The 18,197-nt window shown below is 45.0% G+C and overlaps 1 protein-coding gene across 2 annotated transcripts; it reads right to left on the minus strand.

Moving 5' to 3' along the window:
• Positions 1 to 368: 368 nt before the first annotated feature.
• On the minus strand, positions 369 to 17,874 carry rbm14a (RNA binding motif protein 14a). 2 transcript variants are annotated; one of them, XM_080780597.1, is made up of 9 exons: positions 17,836 to 17,874; positions 16,526 to 16,718; positions 13,592 to 13,776; positions 12,742 to 12,936; positions 11,834 to 11,943; positions 9,418 to 9,696; positions 8,013 to 8,260; positions 3,847 to 7,014; positions 369 to 3,775 (listed from the first exon to the last, which is right to left on the minus strand). In XM_080780597.1, exons 2-8 carry the CDS (start codon positions 16,681 to 16,683, stop codon positions 6,357 to 6,359), a joined length of 1,833 nt encoding a protein of 610 aa, XP_080636723.1. In that variant the 5' UTR covers positions 16,684 to 16,718; positions 17,836 to 17,874; the 3' UTR covers positions 369 to 3,775; positions 3,847 to 6,356. The 2 variants fall into 2 exon arrangements, with proteins under 2 accessions (XP_080636723.1, XP_080636722.1); XM_080780596.1 differs by having other exon boundaries at positions 17,713 to 17,849.
• Between the last annotated feature and the right edge of the window lie 323 nt (positions 17,875 to 18,197).

Genomic DNA, 18,197 nt, shown 5'->3' on the forward strand with positions numbered 1-18,197 from the left:
TTTTGGTGTTAAAATAGCAGATCTACAAGCTCATAGCGCGCCACTCGGTGGCGCGCTACGAGCTTGTAGGTCTGCTATTTTTGAAGAATCGTGAAAAGTGACATGAAAGTGTTTGAGAACGACTGACATAGAAAAACATAGCTTTTTCAAGAAGGATTTAGACGACATTTTGCAGAATCCTTCCCAGGTAAAAAAAAAGTGCCTTGAAACGAGGCAATATGAAATTAAGACTTCACAAACACATCTGGGTTTTGATTAAGGTAAATTAAAGCAAACTCTGTTCTGACAAGATAATGAGCATGAGCCCCAGTGGGGTATTTTTTATTATTATTGGAAAACAGCAAAAGATTGAGACAAGAAAACTATGGTTCAATTGAATGTTTATTGATAATTAAACCTTTCAAAGAAGAACATATGACAAAAATGTAAATTTTAAAAACAAAATAAGATCGCCGTTCACCGTCATTCACACACGTTCTGTGAAACCGGGGGTGGGAGGTTGTACGTTGTACCAGCAACCGATCCTGAAGCCAGGTTATACGCTCAACTGAAATGAGGGCCTACCAGTGTGCTCTTAAGCAAGGCACTTATCCCCCAAAAGTGGCCCCGAGGGCAAGAATATGAAAACATAACCCCGCCCTCCCCCACCCCCACCCCACCCATCTACATGTCCTGTGTCCAGCCCTGGCTTCGATGGCCTGGTACTAGGCCACCCTAGATGCAGGCAAGAAGCCTGCGTCAGTGGTGGCATGGCTAAAGAACGCAGGGCCAAAAAAATAAAGGTGTGTGTTTGTGTGTGTGCGCGTGTGTGTGGGGGTATGAACATGATTGTATTTAATAAAAAGAAACAAAAATCTGAAAAAAATATCACATTCTGTGTCAAGATGTTTCAAAGATGCATGGACCTGGTGGCTGCTTGTGTGTGTGTGTGTGTGTGTGTGTGTGTGTTCTGCGTTTAATCGTGGATGTGTTCGGGCGGCGGGGGGGGAGGGAGGGGATGGAGGGTGGTTGAGTTGAGTGTGCAAGGGGTTACCGTGTGGTGGTCTGAGTGTTTACCTTAGTGGGGAGACACCCCCATCGTCCACAGGCCTAACGCTGTTGTTGTGTTCCCCCATCCCACGCTTACAGGGGTGGCGTGTGGCTGGCGAGCGTCCAGGGCTTGCTTTAGTGGCTCAGTTAGGTGGGGCTTCCCTCCAAACACTCTAGCTGTAATGATCAGCGAGAGGGGAAGAAGGTGGCTGGAGCGGCAGCAGCAACAACAAGAGCATGCAACTGACATAGATAGATAAGATTTCACATGGAGCAGGAGGAACATCATGTGAGAGAGAGAGAGAGAAATATATGGTGGAAGGAATGCCTACGTGAGGTTTGTAATAAGGAGAAAAGAGTACACCAATCAAATGATGGATACCTTGTGGTGCGTGTGTGTGTGTGTGTGTGTGTGTGCATGCGCGAGCGCGTGAGAAATAAGTGGGGGGGCCGTGTGGAATAGATTCTTAGGGTGCACTGCTAGAATAATGCCATGTTTATGGGTTGGGTTTGCCTGTGACATGTAGACTACTCTAGAGTGTGAGTGGAGGGAGGAGCCCATGATGACGACTAGACAGTGTGACTGCGTGGAAGAGGACGTGGGCGTGTTATCTCTGTTGAGATCGGAGGAGGGGGGGGAGAGGGGGAGACAGAGGAGACAAAAGGTCAGTCACCGGTCCTACTCGCTGCTGCTGCTGCTGCACATCGACGGCCCTCGTCTGGTCCTAGACTTCACTTTGAACAACAACAACAAGCAGACCCTTTCATATCTCTGGGACACTACAGGTCAGTATATATGGTCTGATCTGGTGGCTCTGGGTACTCGTAGAACGCCTCCCAATCCACTCCAATGTTAACCGTCTAATTCTGAACGCAGTTTCTCTCTGGGGGAAAAAACGAGGAAAGCGAACGGGAAGTGAACTATATCGCTATGTGACGTGTCACCCAAAACACACGTTTTGTAACCGGGGCGAAAATCAAGCTGGTTTTGATCCAAAAGGCAGCCTCGCACGACAATGGAGATAGTAGGATTCTAAAACTGCGTTCCCATAAGACGGCATAATGAGCCAGCGGACTATTCACTTCCGTTTTCTTTCCCCCAGATATCTTTTCCATCGCACCGGAAAGTATTACAGGCTCTAGCAGAACAGAGTTGTGAACCGTAACCAATATATATATATTAAAGGACCACTTCACCACTTTTCAACCCATCTTCTGTATAATAGGTCCTCCCTAATAATCATGAAAAAATGCCGCAATTTTGTATCGACTCGTTGGTGTGGGCAGTTCAGAAACAGTCCTCCAGTGACGTCATTGATGGGGAATACAAGCTAATAGAAACTGCAGGCTTTCTAGTCCTGAAAAGTTGCAATGCGAAAATGGAAATCTTGTTTAAAAAAATAAATCTGCCTAATGATGATGTCACGGTTTCTAAACTGCCCACAGCCACCCCTATGAGACACGGACTGAGTAGAAGAAAATCGTGCCATTTTATCATGATTATTAGTGAGGACCTATTATATGAAGATAGGTTGAAAAGTGGTGAAGTGGTCCTTTAAACAAAAGGGTCAAAAGACGACCCCTGTGAAGAGCGCCCAGGTAGGTAAAGGTGAGTGAATGAGTTAATGACTCTCCTGTGCGACTACTCTTTCCTTCAGGTCTCACACGACGTGCCACAGCCGAGGAAAATATATCTTTCCGTTTTGTCTCAATACTGGTCGAGAACCTGTTCCTTGAAATTGAAAGGGTCACACACAATGCTCAACTACTGAATTTACTCTCAACTCTTGACAGCAGGCTTTTATCGAGGGAGGCCTAATAAGCACACACACACACACACACACATACACACACGCGCACGCACGCACAATGCCACACTGGACGTCCTACGAGCAAGGATGCTATACCGTTCCATTTACACGCCAATAGCCGAGACAAGCAGATTGCCAGTTTGAAAACAGATCTGCGCAACAAGCAGTTCACTCCAATTAAGCCTTTAGGATTTACTACTCACAAACTCCAGCTCAAAAAACACCAAAAGCCATGGAAGATTCAAACACAAAAATGATTTTTTTTTAAACAAGGATCTAAGATGTCGTCATTTTCTTACTGTATATAGCCAGAAAGCCGTGTTCTATTAAAAACATTCCTTTTCAGGGAAAGAAATACAATCACCTACAATATTATCAGTCGGGGTCATGAAAACACACATTTGAAACCTGGTGTGAGTAATGTCTCAACGTACCATCATCTTACAAAAAAAAAAAAACGTTTTCCCGTTTTCAATTAAGCCAAGGTTGCCAACGCTCAGAAAACTATTTAGAAATAATAATTATGTTGACAGCAGGAGCCCAATGATGGCCGTTAAATCTCAATAACGTGACATGGACAGGTCATGTCGTGAATTCACAAATAGGGCCGCCTGCAAATCGATGTAATGTCTTAGCGATGCTCGTTGTCAATATTACTATACCGATTAACCCATTCTGACCTGAGATCAGATTCATACGAGGTTTCCGCTGGACACACACTGGTCTGATGAACCCATTCTGACCCGAGATCAGATTCATACGAGGTTTCCACTGGACACACACTGGTCTGATGAACCCATTCTGACCTGAGATCAGATTCATACGAGGTTTTCACTGGACACAGCACTGGTCTGATGAACCCATTCTGACCTGAGATCAGATTCTAAAAAAATGTCAGTCGTTCTTCGATTTTTCAAAAATAGCAGACCTACAAGCTCATAGCGCGCCACTCGGTGGCGCGCTATGAGCTTGTAGGTCTGCTATTTTTCAATAGCTAAAGCATAACATGATGCTAACACCGAAATGGGTGCCCGGTCAGAATGGGTTAATCAAATAATTGCGGGGTGTCACGATGAACCACGATACACAGAAATAGCACATCTAGCTCGTAGATCTGCCATTTTCAGGATTTTGAAAAGTCGTAAAGGAAATGAATAAATAAAACCTATTTTTCCCCCTTCTTTCCTGTTCTTATAATTCAGTGGTTTTCAACCAGTGGTCCGGGTTGGTAACCAAATGGACCCCTAGTCTAGAGATCTTTAACTCATGCGTGTAAAATTACTCATTTTACGCTCTTTACATTGTCAAACATCTGCATTGCTTCATTTACAAGAAGCCTACACACTTTGGAGAATGTAGAAGAATTGTTATATTTGTCAAAAGCGACAACAAAATATTCTTTCGTTTTGGATCTGAGGCTAAATGTCATCGAATGATGGTCCGTGGCTCCAACGGGGAATCAAAAACGGGCCTTGAAAGGAAAAGGGTTGAAAAACCACTGGAATAATTGATTAAATCCGTGCGTTCGATGTCGCACCCCTATTCGACATTCCACTACCTTCCCCAGAAATATGTGGTTTTGAAGAGTTTTTGAATTCATTAAACCATTAAACCCCAAGATCCTCTGTTAGAGGAGCAGGCACGTTTTTAGCCAATATGCAGACTTATAAAACGGAAGTCATAATTCAGGCGTCAAAGGCAGGCATGATGGCGTCACGAGCATTCTGGCTGTTCACTGCAGTGACCTAAATGAATTAGATCCAGGCCAGAGTCTGTTCACAGGCTCTCTTTTTCACCAGGAACTGCATGCCTTCACAACACTTCCTTTCATTCACCACACACACGGCTATACGTTCACTAAACAAGTCACCCAAACACCATGCCACCAACCGGATGTCAACGTGTTGAGCACCACCGGAAGTAGAGCTGCTGGTCAAGAATCACAAGTCAGTCTCCTCCTCCCGTCATTATAATAATCACTTTAAACAAAAAATAAACTCCTGCTCTGGCCAAGAAAAGATGTGCGACGGAAACCAAACGTTATCCGAGACATGCTCTTTGGCAGTGACGAACAACCGGGGCCATGCAGCGCGTGCACACATCTGTAGGCGTGTTCTGGTCACTCTCGGGGTCAGCATTCTCTGCCTTTTTAGTGATCGACGGGTCTTCGTTATACCTCCATATTTACAAGAGCATGAAGGCACTCCTCTGGTGACGGACCATGCAGAGAGACACGGATACGCTGTGGAATCTTTTTAACCACATCAACCCTACTGTAAAACTGTCAAACTACTAAGATTAAAACGTGTCACGTAGATCAGCTAGTATCGCCAAAGAAAGAGATTTGGAAAAAGGTCTGGAGACTCTGATAAAATGAAGTGTATGTATAGGGTTTACGTGGTTAAGTTCTGTTCTGCCCATGCTTACCTGTAATTAAATTAAGTGTATGTATAGGGTTTACGTGGTTAAGTTCTGTTCTGCCCATGCTTACCTGTAATTAAATTAAGTGTATGTATAGGGTTTACGTGGTTAAGTTCTGTTCTGCCCATGCTTACCTGCGACAATTTCTACCGATTGGATTGTCACACAAATCCGTGTCGACTAGACCACACATCTGGCAGAACAATGAGACTAAAGCAAATATGTGTGAAGTGTGACTTTCAATCTGATTGATCCCAGCATAAAAAAATAAAGACTACCGATTGAGAGATATATCGGCCTGGCTGGTTGCCAAGTACAGTTTGTGAGAGGAGAAAAAAACACCCGCGCACTAGTTTCTAGAGCTCAGAGACTTACTGTATTGCAACGTTTCCACCTACGAGGTCTTCATCAGGCAAATGTCAATTGTCATCAATTATTTGCCCGATGAAGACCTTGTAGGTCGAAACGTTGCAGTTTAACCCATTTTGGGTGGGAACCCCTTTTAGTATTAGCATTATGTTATGCTTTTAAAAAATAGCAGATCTACAGGCTCATAGCGCGCCACCGAGTGGCACGCTAAGAACTTGTATGTCTGACATTTTTGAAAAATCGACCGACATAGAAACAGACATTTTTAGAATCTGATCTCAGGTCAAAATGGGTTAAATAAAGTAAGTCTCTGAGCTCTAGAAACTAGTGTGCGGGTGGGTTTCTTTTTCTCCTCTTTGATGTTGGCCTTGATGCCTGACATCCAACACCTGGCCTAAACATAGGCTCTGAGATGTGCACACGATCTTCTCTGTGAGGTACAGTATGTGAGCGTCTACTAAAAGGATGCATGCCGTCCCGTCCCGTGAATCATTCCCACGAAGCGTCACAAAGGCCCACCGACTCACCAGCCTCTTCACCAACTAACCAACCAAAAGACAAGCTCTCTCTCTCTCTGCCTCAGGCTCTCTATCTTGAATCTGTCCGTTAAGAAAGTACAAATGCACACGCACACACGCGCACACACACACACCCACTCATACACCCACTCATACACACATCTGCAACATGGTAGGGGAAAGGGGGTGGTGGGGTGGGGGGGGTATACTATCGATATGGGGGTTCTGGCGTGTGGTGGTAAGGGTATTCGTGGCGCTGCTGGGGCAGGGATTGCCCGTGTGCGGTGGTGGTGGGTGTCTGCTGCTCATACGCTCTGGATGCGGCGGAGTAGCTTCCCGGGGCCGCCGCGTATCCTCCCGTCGACGCGTACGCCGACGCGTAGCTCCCGGCGGACGAGGCGTCGTAGTTCCCCGTGGCGGCGGCATCGTAGTTCGCGGAGGCGGCGGCGGCATCGTAGTTCCCCGAGGCGTCGTAGGAGTTGCCGTAGGCCCCGGATGACTGCTGCTGCTGCTGCTGCTCGTAGCGCGCGGCCGACTCGCGCGCCGCCGTCTCGGCGCTGTAGCCCCGCGCTGCCGCGGCCACGTCGTAGCCCCCTGCCGACGAGGCGTAGGACACGGGCGGGGCGTAGGTGGTGCTGGAGTCCGTGCTGTAGGTGCCCGGAGGCGCCGGGGCGGCGGCGTGGTTGGCGTGGTGGTGGTGGTGGTTGTTGTTGTTGTTGTTGGAGGGAGGCGGAGCCGCCGAGGGGGGCGGGGGGGGAGGGGGCGGCGGGGGGTTGGTGTAGGCGTACTGGAGGTACTGGTACTGCTGCTGGTACTGCTGGTAGTTCTGGTACTGCTGCATCTGCTGGTAGTACTCTGCGTAACACCTGGGGGGGGGGGGTTTGGACACTGATCAGTAATCAGATAGTAGGTAGGTAGTACTCTGCGTAACACCTGGGGGGGGTTTGGACACTGATCAGTAATCAGATAGTAGGTAGGTAGTACTCTGCGTAACACCTGGGGGGGGTTTGGACACTGATCAGTAATCAGATAGTAGGTAGGACTCTGCGTAACACCTGGGGGGGTTTGGACACTGATCAGTAATCAGATAGTAGGTAGGACTCTGCGTAACACCTGGGGGGGTTTGGACACTGATCAGTAATCAGAGGAGATTAAAATGGGGTGACTTCTTTGCATCCCAAAATGCAGTTTATAGTTAACTTAACCCATTCTGACCTGAGATTAGATTCAAAAAATGTCTTCTACATGCTATATGCTTCTTTAGCTATTGAAAAATAGCAGGTCTACAAGCTCATAGCGTGCCACCGAGTGGCGCGCTACGAGCTTGCAGGTCTGTTATCTTTGAAAAATCGAACAACCACCGACATAGAAACATAGCTTTTTGTTGAAAAACGTTTTCAACAACGTCCAACCCCTGAATTAGTCGACATTTTAGGCAACACTAACCGTATTTGACATGAAGAATGGATGTCTTTAGCAGAACAACACTGGGAGAATCTAAATGGTTTTCTGCAAGTTATATTCTACACTTGGAGGCAGAGTGGTCATACCTTGCAGTGTTGATTTCGTCGACTAAAACTAAGACGGAAAGTGTTAGGAAGGGACTAGTGGACAAGAGATCCAGTATAAGTTATTTTACACTTTGTTGCAACCAAGTGCATTGGTTGCACTTGGTTGCAACGTGTGTGAGCTTAACAGCCATTAAGACAACATCAAGGCCCTCCAAAATACATTTTAGTCGACTAAATCAACTGTAGATTTAGTCTAAAACACACTAACTATAACATTGTGGGGTGACTAAAACTAAATGAACACTATTCAAGAGACGATGACTAAAACTAAACAAAAACAACAACACTGGTACCTTGCGATGGGATCTGTGGCTTCCGAGGCGGCGGGGGTCTCGGTGGCGGTGGGGGCCGCGGCGGGGTCCTCGGGGCCCCCTGGCGGCGTGGGCAGCAGCGCGCGCCGCTTGCCGCGTATCTGAGGGGCGGAGCCCGGCACGGGGTCGGGGAGCAGCGGGCCTCGGCCTCCTCGGATCGGGCTGCGGTCGCGGTCGCTCGCCCCTCCCGGCGGTCCCACCTTTCTCCCGGCCTGCTGCTCGGCCAGAACCTGAGAATTGGGAACATTGCAATCAGTATAAAGACGGACGTCTGGGGAATAAAAACGGACACGTTATCGACTGCGATGACAAGTCACTAGCCATATAGAGAAGACTCTGGGCGGGAACCCCTTTTGGTGTTTTAAGCATTACGTTATGCTTTAGCTATTGAGAAATAGCAGATCTACGAGCTCGTAGGTCTGCTATTTTTGTGAAAATGTGTCGCAAATTTGGAATATATATTCTTTCAGAGCGAACGATTTTTAACTCAAATCGTTTGCTTCTGAGGGGTTCCTGGAATAACATATTTTCAGATGGGGGGTCGGCGGCCAATCACATATATTTTTAGGGGTTCTTGACATGAAAATGTTTGAGAACGACTGACGTAGAAACATGAGGTTTTTCAGAAAACTGTCAGGATTTTGAAGACATTTGTAGAATCGTCCTCAGGTCAAAATGGGTTAATTGCTGCTTGCATCTATGGAGAACTGAATCAACTGCACTCCCTTGGGTCCTCAGCAATACATTATGCCAACTGTGAAGTACATAGAAATGCATGCCTGCCGGAAGAGCAGCGTCTATTCAATAATTGGACTGTCGTGGCAAACATGTATCAACCATGTCATTTTTTTGGTAACATCTTTCAATTTCACCGGAAATGGCAGTATAATTTTAACAATAGCTCATGCTGGGCCTGACAGCTTAACCCATTTTGGGGCGGGAAACCCCTTTTGGTGTTAGCATTATGATATGCTTTAGCTATTGGAAAATAGCAGACCTACAAGCTCGTAGCACGCCACCGAGTGGCGCGCGCTACGAGCTTGTAGGTGTGCTATTTTTGAAAAATCGAAGTACGACTGACACAGAAACATAGCTTTTTCAGAAAACTGTCAGGATGTAGAAGACATTTTTAGAATCTGATCTCAGGTCAAAATGGGTTCATATCCGATTGATATCGTATGGTTTTTATGTGCTTTGCACACCACAAGACCAATAAATACTTGAATAAATACTGGTTCTGCGTGCTAATGCATCCAAAAACAACACTGTAGCTGGAAAAAAACAAAACAATGCAAAGCCTCCATTATCACAAGTGGCCCCGTTGATGAAAACCGAAGCTAAAAAGCGAGTGGATATATAAATAAATAAAGTAGGAAATAGATCCAACCTTCTGTCCCTGCTGGAAGAACTTGGCCCTCGCCGCCTCAAACAGGGCGGTGGGGTTGGACGCCCCCTGGTGGTCAGAGTCCGGGGTGGCCGACGCGGCCTCCTGGTTGCCCGTGGAGTCCTGGTACACCTGGTCGGCCACCGTGCCGTACACCTGGCTGGCCAGGGCGCCGTAGATGGCCGGGTTGGGCCCCTTGGCCGCCGTGAGGCCCTTCAGGGCGGCGTAGGTGGGGTCGAAGGCCGTGGTGTTGTAGAAGGAGTTGTGAACGCTCTGCTGGACCTGCGGGTGGACATTTTAGCACACAGGGGGGAATATGTTAGGAATCCTGACGTGTCCATTTGTCTAAGATAGCAGACCTACAAGCTCGTAGCGCGCCACTCGGTTGGCGCGCTACGAGCTTGTAGATCTGCTATTTTTCGATAGCTACATTTTAACATAACGGGGGACATTTTAGTACACGGGAATATTGAAAAGCAGGAATGTTTGTCGATGATAGATTCCACGCTCGTTTGAAAAGACATTCTACATTTTGTATATTTAGGTATACGAGAAGGATACCCGTTTCTTCTTTGAGAAGCGTAACGTGTCGACCAATTTACAATTCAGGCATTAGCAGACTCTCTTAATCCAGGGCAGTTTACACGAGGTAATACGTCAAATCCAAACACATCATAGGTAAACGAAGAACCAGCAGTCTAAACAGTATAATAGTCTGAAGATTACGGCGGATGTTTAACTATATTAACCCTGCTGTTTCTAGTTTGGGCATTTCGTTAATTTAGACGAAATTAGATTTTCAAAGATAAGACAATCTAGAAGCTCAAAGAACAACTATATTCCTTGCACAACATTGTAGTACGGCTAAGTATTTTTTTTTTAAATGCAAAAGTGGTTAAGAAAGTGTAATAATATGAACAGATGTGCATTAAATCCTAGAACTGTTCTGTGCATGAACCAGTTCCAGGTCTCCCCCCTCCGACTATGCCCCATGGAGAAAAAAAAAGAAAATGACCATGTTTTGGCAGCCATACAGATATTATCCTATTTAGGCCCGACGTCAAAATTTAAAAAAACAGTTTTCTGAAATACCCCATGTTTCTATAGCAGTGGTGCTCAATATTCATGTCAAGGACCCCAAAAATGATATGTAATTGGCCAACAACCCCCATCTGAAAATATGTTGTTCCAGGGTATCCCCAGAAGCACAGATGAGTTAAAAACGTTCCCTCTGAAAGAATATATATATATATATTCAAAGATTTTTCAAAAATAGCAGACCTACAAGCTCGTAGCGCGCTGGGCTTGTAGATCTGCTATTTTTCAATAGCTAAATTATAACATAATGTTTAAAACACCAAATAGGGTTCCCGCCCCCAAAATGAGTTAAACCAGTTCAAGAAATTGCAGATTGAGGCGTTGGCGATTGCGGTTCTGAAATATGTGAGATCATTAGGGTTTTCTTCTGGAAGACTGAAACAACTAATGGCCCTCTAGGGTAGTGGTTAGAGCATCGTATGCCTTTCATGCAGAAGGTTGTGGGTTCGAACACTGCCTAAGGGGTCAACGTCAGCGCGTCTGAAGCCTGTCCTGAACGGCGTATCCAGACGTAAAAACAGACCCAGGCTCCATCTATTCTACAGTGTTGTAAGCTTGTAGATAGCAGTGTTGATTTCGTCGACTTAAAACTAAGGCGAAAAATGTTCGTCGACTACCTTTTTCCACTGACGAAAACTAAATGAGAACTAAGCTGTGATGACTAAAACCAAAGCTAAATATACTGACAATTTCGTCAACAAATAAAAAACTAGACTCAAATGTTAGGAAGGGACTAGTGGACAAGAGATACACTATAGATCGGCATCAAGGCCCGCCAAAATACATTTTGTTCAACTAAATCAACTGTAGATTTAGTCCACTAAAATCTTGATTTTTAGTCGACTAAAACTAGACTAACACTAAGACATTCCAGGTGACTAGAATGTGACTAAAACTAAATGTAAACCATTCAAGAGACTATGACTAAAACGTGCTGCCAAAAACAACACTGGTAGATGTTTCGGTGCAGGACACACTTCTATAGAAGACATGCTGACCTCTATGGAATCCAAGTGACTGAAACCAGTCGTTGGCGACTCACTGAGAACCCAATCTGGTGTTAGCATTATGTTATGCTTTAGCTATCGAAAAATAGCAGATCTACAAGCTCATAGCGCACCACTCGGTGGCGCACTATGAGCTTGTAGATCTGCTATTTTTGAAAAATCGAAGGAACGACTAACATAGAAACACGGCTTTTTTCAGAAAACTGTCAGGATGTAGAAGACATTTTTTAGAATCTGATCTCAGGTCAGAATGAAAACTGTCAGGATGTAGAAGGCTTTTTTTTTTAAATCTGATCTCAGGTCAGAATGGGTACCTGTATGGGTAGTCCAGCCGCGGCAGCAGCAGCCGCTGCGAGCACGGCCGCCTGGCTCTGGTGGTGTTCCAGGGAGGGAGCTGGTCTGGGGAGGAGGCCTTCTCGGGGTCCTGAGGAGAGCTTTTTATATTAGAGAGACACTGGAAGAACAACCATTCATTCCCACGGAAATAGAAGTAGACTAGGGAACACTTCATTCAACTGTGTTTCAATGCTTTCACTTTGCATCGACCCGGATCCGAGTACACTTCATTCAACTGTATTCAATGCTTTCACTTTGCATCCATCCATATCCGAGTACACTTAATTCGACTGTATTCAATGCTTTCACATTGCAGCGACCCGGATCCGACTACACTTCATTAAACTGTATTCAATGCTTTCACATTGCATCCATCCGTATCCGTGTAAGTTCTACTGCATAACCCGTTTCCACGCTATTTAATCCATGTTTCTGTCCTGCGTAATACGCGAAACCCTTGTGCGTTTAATTCGCCGTTTTTTAAATAATTTAAAATAAATAGCGGATTTGTCGCCGACCTGGTGACGAGGACGAGTGACGAGTTATGACGACGAAACCGGAAATCGACCCATGCTCTGGGCTGCAAGGGCTTCTGGGAAAATGAGTTCAACGCAAGAGAACGGTAGTTTAGACTACAGCAGCTCTCACTGCCTGCTGCTGTTCCGGATCACGACGGTGGCATATTTTTCGGGTTCGACAACAAGCCACGGAACTCTTTTCTTTCAGGGGGATTTTCATGGATCAAAGGGCACAAAATACTTCAGCGTTATACTCCAAAGGTAACGAAACAATCCCGGCAGCCTCGGTACATGTCACCGTTGAACCCAAAGCCCTCGTGACGTTAAATTTGACATGATGCATTTGGAACGGGGGGGAGCACACTCACCTCCGCCCATCGCTAGTCCCTCGTGCGGGGCCATGCCGGCGGCGATCAGGTTGTTGAGGGGCTGGGCCTTGGACAGCTCCACCGACAGCTGGCGCCCTTTGAAGACGGTCCCGTTTAGCCCTTCGATGGCCTGAACCGCGTCCTCCTTCCTCTCCATGTGCACGAACGCATACCCAGCGTTGGAACATAATCGGGCTGCAGGGGGAACACGGCCGCCGGTGGCGTCGGGGTTAAAACACACAGTGGGTGGAAAAACTAGATCATCTTCTCATTCGGTTTGGAGTTTACTTTAGGAACTTAGTTAATGGTGCGCGCCCGTTTCTCAAATACAGCGGCTTGGCAGTTGTATTAGGTTGGGTGAACACGCAGGAACATGCAATTATGGTGTAATTATTCTGCCTCGGATTCAATTGTGACACCGATATTTCAAAATGTCATCTTTAACCCATTCAGGGCGGAAACCCCTTTTGGACTTAAGCTTGTAGATCTGCTTTTTTTTTTTTTTTCGTGAAAATGTTGCACTAATCTTTGAATATAATTATATTCTTTCAGAGGAATCGTTTTTTAACTCAAATCTTTGCTTCTGGGGGGGGGGGTCCCTGGAACAATATATTTTCAGATGGGGGTCGGCGGCCAATTACATATCATTTTGGGGGTCCTTGACGTGAAATAGTTTGAGCACCACTGCACTGACATAGGATTTTCAGATTTAGATGAAGAGAAAATAGAATCGTCCTCAGGTCCAAATGGGTTAATCAAAAATGTTTTCGTTTAATTACCAAGGCTACCTCAGGGCTTTCAATGAAACCATTGGGAACAGATGGGCAAAACAGGAGGACACGGCACTGACCTTTGACCTTGTCGCAGTCCAACACCCTGCCGAAGGTCTGGAAGAGGCCGTGCAGGTCGTCGGCCGTGCACGTGGCGCTCAGGTTCCCCACAAACACCTTGGTGGAGTTGGGTGGACGTGCTCGCGACTCCTCCACCACCAGGGGCCGCCCTCGGTACTCCTTCCCATCGAGGTAGCGTATGGCCCTGTCAGAATGACCAGCAGAGAAAACAACATCAGCACCGGCTGCAGGAATGGTTTTAAGACTAACAGTAGCTGCACGTGCACACACACACGTCAGAGTGTGATTTGTAATTACATACAACATAAGGATAGGGTGGGTACATGGTTAACCAGAAAATGACTAGGCCTAATACAACAGGGACTCATAGATACATTGTTTTTACCCGCATGGGATTCTTTTGAGCGACCTGAAGTGGTTTTAGCCAGTGCCCAAATGATACCAATTAATAATAATAATAATAATAATAATAAAACTTTTGTATAGCACCTTTCATGACATGAAATGCAGCTCAAAGTGCTTTACAGAAAAATGGAGAATAAAAGAAAAGCAAGGCAACGACATTAAAAACAAGCAGTAATGCAATACAGTGAGGACATGAATAACAAAAATAAAAAATAAAAGATCAATTAAAAGCAATGTTGTAGAAGTGGGTCTTGACTTGAGCTGAGCTTTAAAAATGTCTACAGAGGCTGCCTGACGAAGGTACAGTGGGAGCTTGTTCCATGCCGACGGCCCGTAGAAGCAAAAAGCTGCTTCCCCGTATTTTTTAGTTGCCATTTTTTTTGGCAAAGCGAGCAGGCCAGCAGTGGAAGACCTTAGGGGGCGGTTTGGGACATATTTAGGCAGGCAGTCATGTAGGTAGGAAGGTGCGAGACCATTGAGAGCTTTATAGACAAGTAAAATAATTTTAAAATCAATCCTAAAAACAACCGGAAGCCAGTGCAGTGATGCCAAAACTGGAGTAATATGTTCTCTCATCTTAGTTCTAGTTTAAACTCTGGCTGCTGCATTTGACAAGTTGTAATCCGTCAGTTGTTTTCTTAGGCAGTCCTGAAAAAAGTGCATTGCAGTAGTCAAGCCGAGAAAAAACTAATTGAAGTAACAATAATTCAAATCATGGCCAAATGTGTTAAGACTAACAGTAGCAGTGCGCACACACACACACACACACACGTCACAGTGTGATTTGTAATTGCATACAACATAAGGATAGGGCGGGTACATGGTTAACCACAAAACGACTAGGCCTAATACATTTAGGACTGACTGACTCATAGATACATTGTTTTTACCTGCATAGGATCATTTTGAGCGACCTGAAGTGGTTTTAGCCAGTGCCCAAATGATACCAATTGAAGTAACAATAATTCAAATCATGTCCAAATGTGTTTAATAGCTTGTTATAAGTTCAGATTTTTCTGTTTGGATGTATGGGCTGTCGAGGCCAGAAAGTAGTTTTTGGCCACTCAGTAGGCGTTCCCGCATAACTTCCGCAGGATATGATGATGATGATGCCACGCGCATACCCTGTATAGTTATCAGAATTGTGAGAAATTTTGTTTAAAATCTGTGTCCATTTCCTAACAAAGACATCAGACATTCTTTGTAATGAAACTAAGCTATTCCCCCCATTACAAAATGTCAGTTTATGGAATGTTTTCCAACACCTTCTGGTTTCCTAGTTCTCTTTATATCAGCTACACTTTTAGGGCAAATGTGTTTAGTTTGTTTAAAAAAGCCCCTAGGGGCCTTTGAACATTTTCAACTGGGCGCACATTTTCCAAAAAGATCACACATTATAATGAAATATTGTAGAAAGATGACGAGAGAATCCAACTCAAGAGTAATCCATTGTTTACCTTCCACTAACTATATTGCTCAGATAAATACAGTTTGTTTTGCTTAGTAGCTACAAAATTAAACCATCCATCATTTTAGAGTAGTATTGGTTTCTACTAGTAGAAAGCTTAAAGCTATGAGCTTGTAGATCTGCCATTATTGAAAAAAAACGAGAAAATGTGGCTTTGATTATATATTCTTTCAGAATTCAGAACAAACCTTTTTAACGCAAATCTTTCTGGGGGGTCCCTGGAACAACATATTTTCAGATGGGGGTCCGCAGCCAAATACAGATAATTCTGGGGGTTCTTGACAACTTAACTGTTAGGATTTAGAATCGGCCTCAGGTCTAAATGGGTTAACCCATTTTGGCGGGAACCCCTTTCAGTGTTTTAAGCATTAAGTTATGCTTTTGCCATTGAAAAATAGCAGATCTACAAGCTCATAGCGCGGCACTCGGTGCCGCGCTATGAGCTTGTAGATCTGCTATTTTTTGAAAATTCGTGAAAATGCGGCACAAATCTTTGAATATATATTTTTTCAGAGTGAACGTTTTAACTCAAATATTTGCTTCTGGGGGGTCCCTGGAACTACCGTACATATTTTCTAGCCTGGGCACCATTTCATTTAGGTATATGATCCGATCGGGAGCGGATGATATGGTTACGTCATGTAACCATATCGTATTGTTTTGTTGTCCCAAGAAGTCGACAGACAGGAACAACAGGCGGCGGCAACTTCCTTTTCCCTCTCAATAAAAGCTACAGGCTACGAGAGATTTTATTGAGAGCGAAAAGGAAGTTGCCGCCGCCTGTTGTTCCTGTCTGTGGACTACAAAACAATACTACAACATGACGTAACCATATCATCCGCTCTAATCCTTTTGAAACAGAGACCAGGCTTTCCTCCAAGGTGGTGGAAAGCCTGGTGAGGCGAGGTTACATATTTTCAGATGGGGGTCGGCGGCCAAATACAGATAGGTCTGGGTGTCCTTGACATTAATTCGTTTGAGAACCACTGACATAGAAACATGGGTATTTCAGAAAACGGTCAGAATATAGAAGACATTTTTTTTTTCCGGGTAAAGGTACCTGTCCGCTGCCCCCTCTCCCTTCAAGGTGATGAATGCGTACTGCCGCAGCAGGGAGCAGGTGCCGATCTCCCCGTAGGGCTCGAACAGCTTGTTGATCTCCTCGTGAGTCGCATCCAGGGGAAGGTTGCCCACAAACAACTTGACGTTGTCGCTCATCTCTCTCTCTCTCGGTGCGTGTCACAACCAGACACCTGGAGGAGGGAAGGAGGAGCAGTCAAGCTTTATTGGCATGAGAAAAGAATAGGTTTACATTGCCAAAGCAAGTGTCAAAATATAATACAACAGTTGAAAATGGCCAAACTAAGAATATAGAAGTTGGTGGGAGGCATTGAGTAAACTGGGCTATGTCACTGGACAGGACACGTGGGTTAGTTAGACTAGCAGTGGTTCCAAAAGTGGGGTTCGGGGACGCCCAGGGGTCTTTGAGGGAGTTCCAGGGGGTCACCAGCTAAATGATGGTTAGGAAGGAACCAAATGGACCCTTATGGGTCTGTATTTCTGTAACTCTCAGAGTTAAATTAACATTGATTTTACAATATAAATTGGGGGTCCGAGACTAATGCATGTCAAACTGGGGGTCCTTGAAATGAAACTGGCTGAGAATAACTGCTATTGCTGTAAAAATCTTCTGGTATTGGGGTCCCTGTCATATCTTTTCAAATGTGGGTCCTTGGTGGAAATGAAAAAGTTAAGAGAGCGCCACTGCGGGGGACTCAGAGAACATTTACCATATTGTAAAGTCTACTCGACAGACATTCAACAATACACGTCATTTCCCCCCAAAGAATATGGGGCGACGAGTATTATAGCCAGACTTCGTTCTTCATTCCGTACTATTATTATTATTATTATTACAACAAAACGTCCTCAGAACACTTCACGTTTAGTACCTACACAACGCTAGTAAGCTAGGCTGTTTATTTTTACGTAAACACAATAAAGCTAACAAACTTCCAACGCAGGCGAGTTCAGTTCAGTAGCATCAGCATGCTAACCATTAGGCTCCCTCCGGTTATTATCTTAGCATGCTAACCGGCTAAACTGTGCTGACTATAACTGGCTCGACGTGCGGGCCATCTTGTATCAACGTCGCAACGCTTGTATGCTAAGCTAACAAAGCTAACGTTAGCTTCGTTTTGTTGTTTTCTGTAGTTAATGTTCGCGGTTAATGCTACAGATACGTACACATCAGCAGGAGGAGTTCATAGAACGGTGGTCGGGTTCGAATTATTTCTACTTGTCCTCCGAGGTAAAGAAAGGGGCACAGAGCCAGAATGCTAACGTTAATATAATTCACTCATTTCTTACCGAGCGCGGTGTTCCAGCACTGTTGACTTGAGTCGACTGCCTCACATCCGGTTCCGCCTTCTGCCGAAGGGGGGGGGGGTGTCTTATGATGACGTTGTAGTTTTGTATACATGTTTTCCTTTTTGTTGTACATTTGATTGATTGATTGATTGATTGATGTATTAATTGATTGAAGTATTTATTAACAGATTGGAGAATTACAGTACATGTCAAGCTAGCCATGATTCATGAATCATCATGGCAGTCATGTTTCAGGGCTAATGTCAAGCACAACTCAATACAAAACTGTTAACTGTGGATAAAGCATTACACTTGTTTACAATAGAAGGTATGCAACTATGCATGCATAGGCTATAGTGAAT

The sequence above is a fragment of the Protomyctophum bolini genome, assembly GCF_963924005.1.
Source record: "Protomyctophum bolini genome assembly, chromosome: 13".
NCBI classification, from domain to species: Eukaryota; Metazoa; Chordata; class Actinopteri; order Myctophiformes; family Myctophidae; genus Protomyctophum; species Protomyctophum bolini.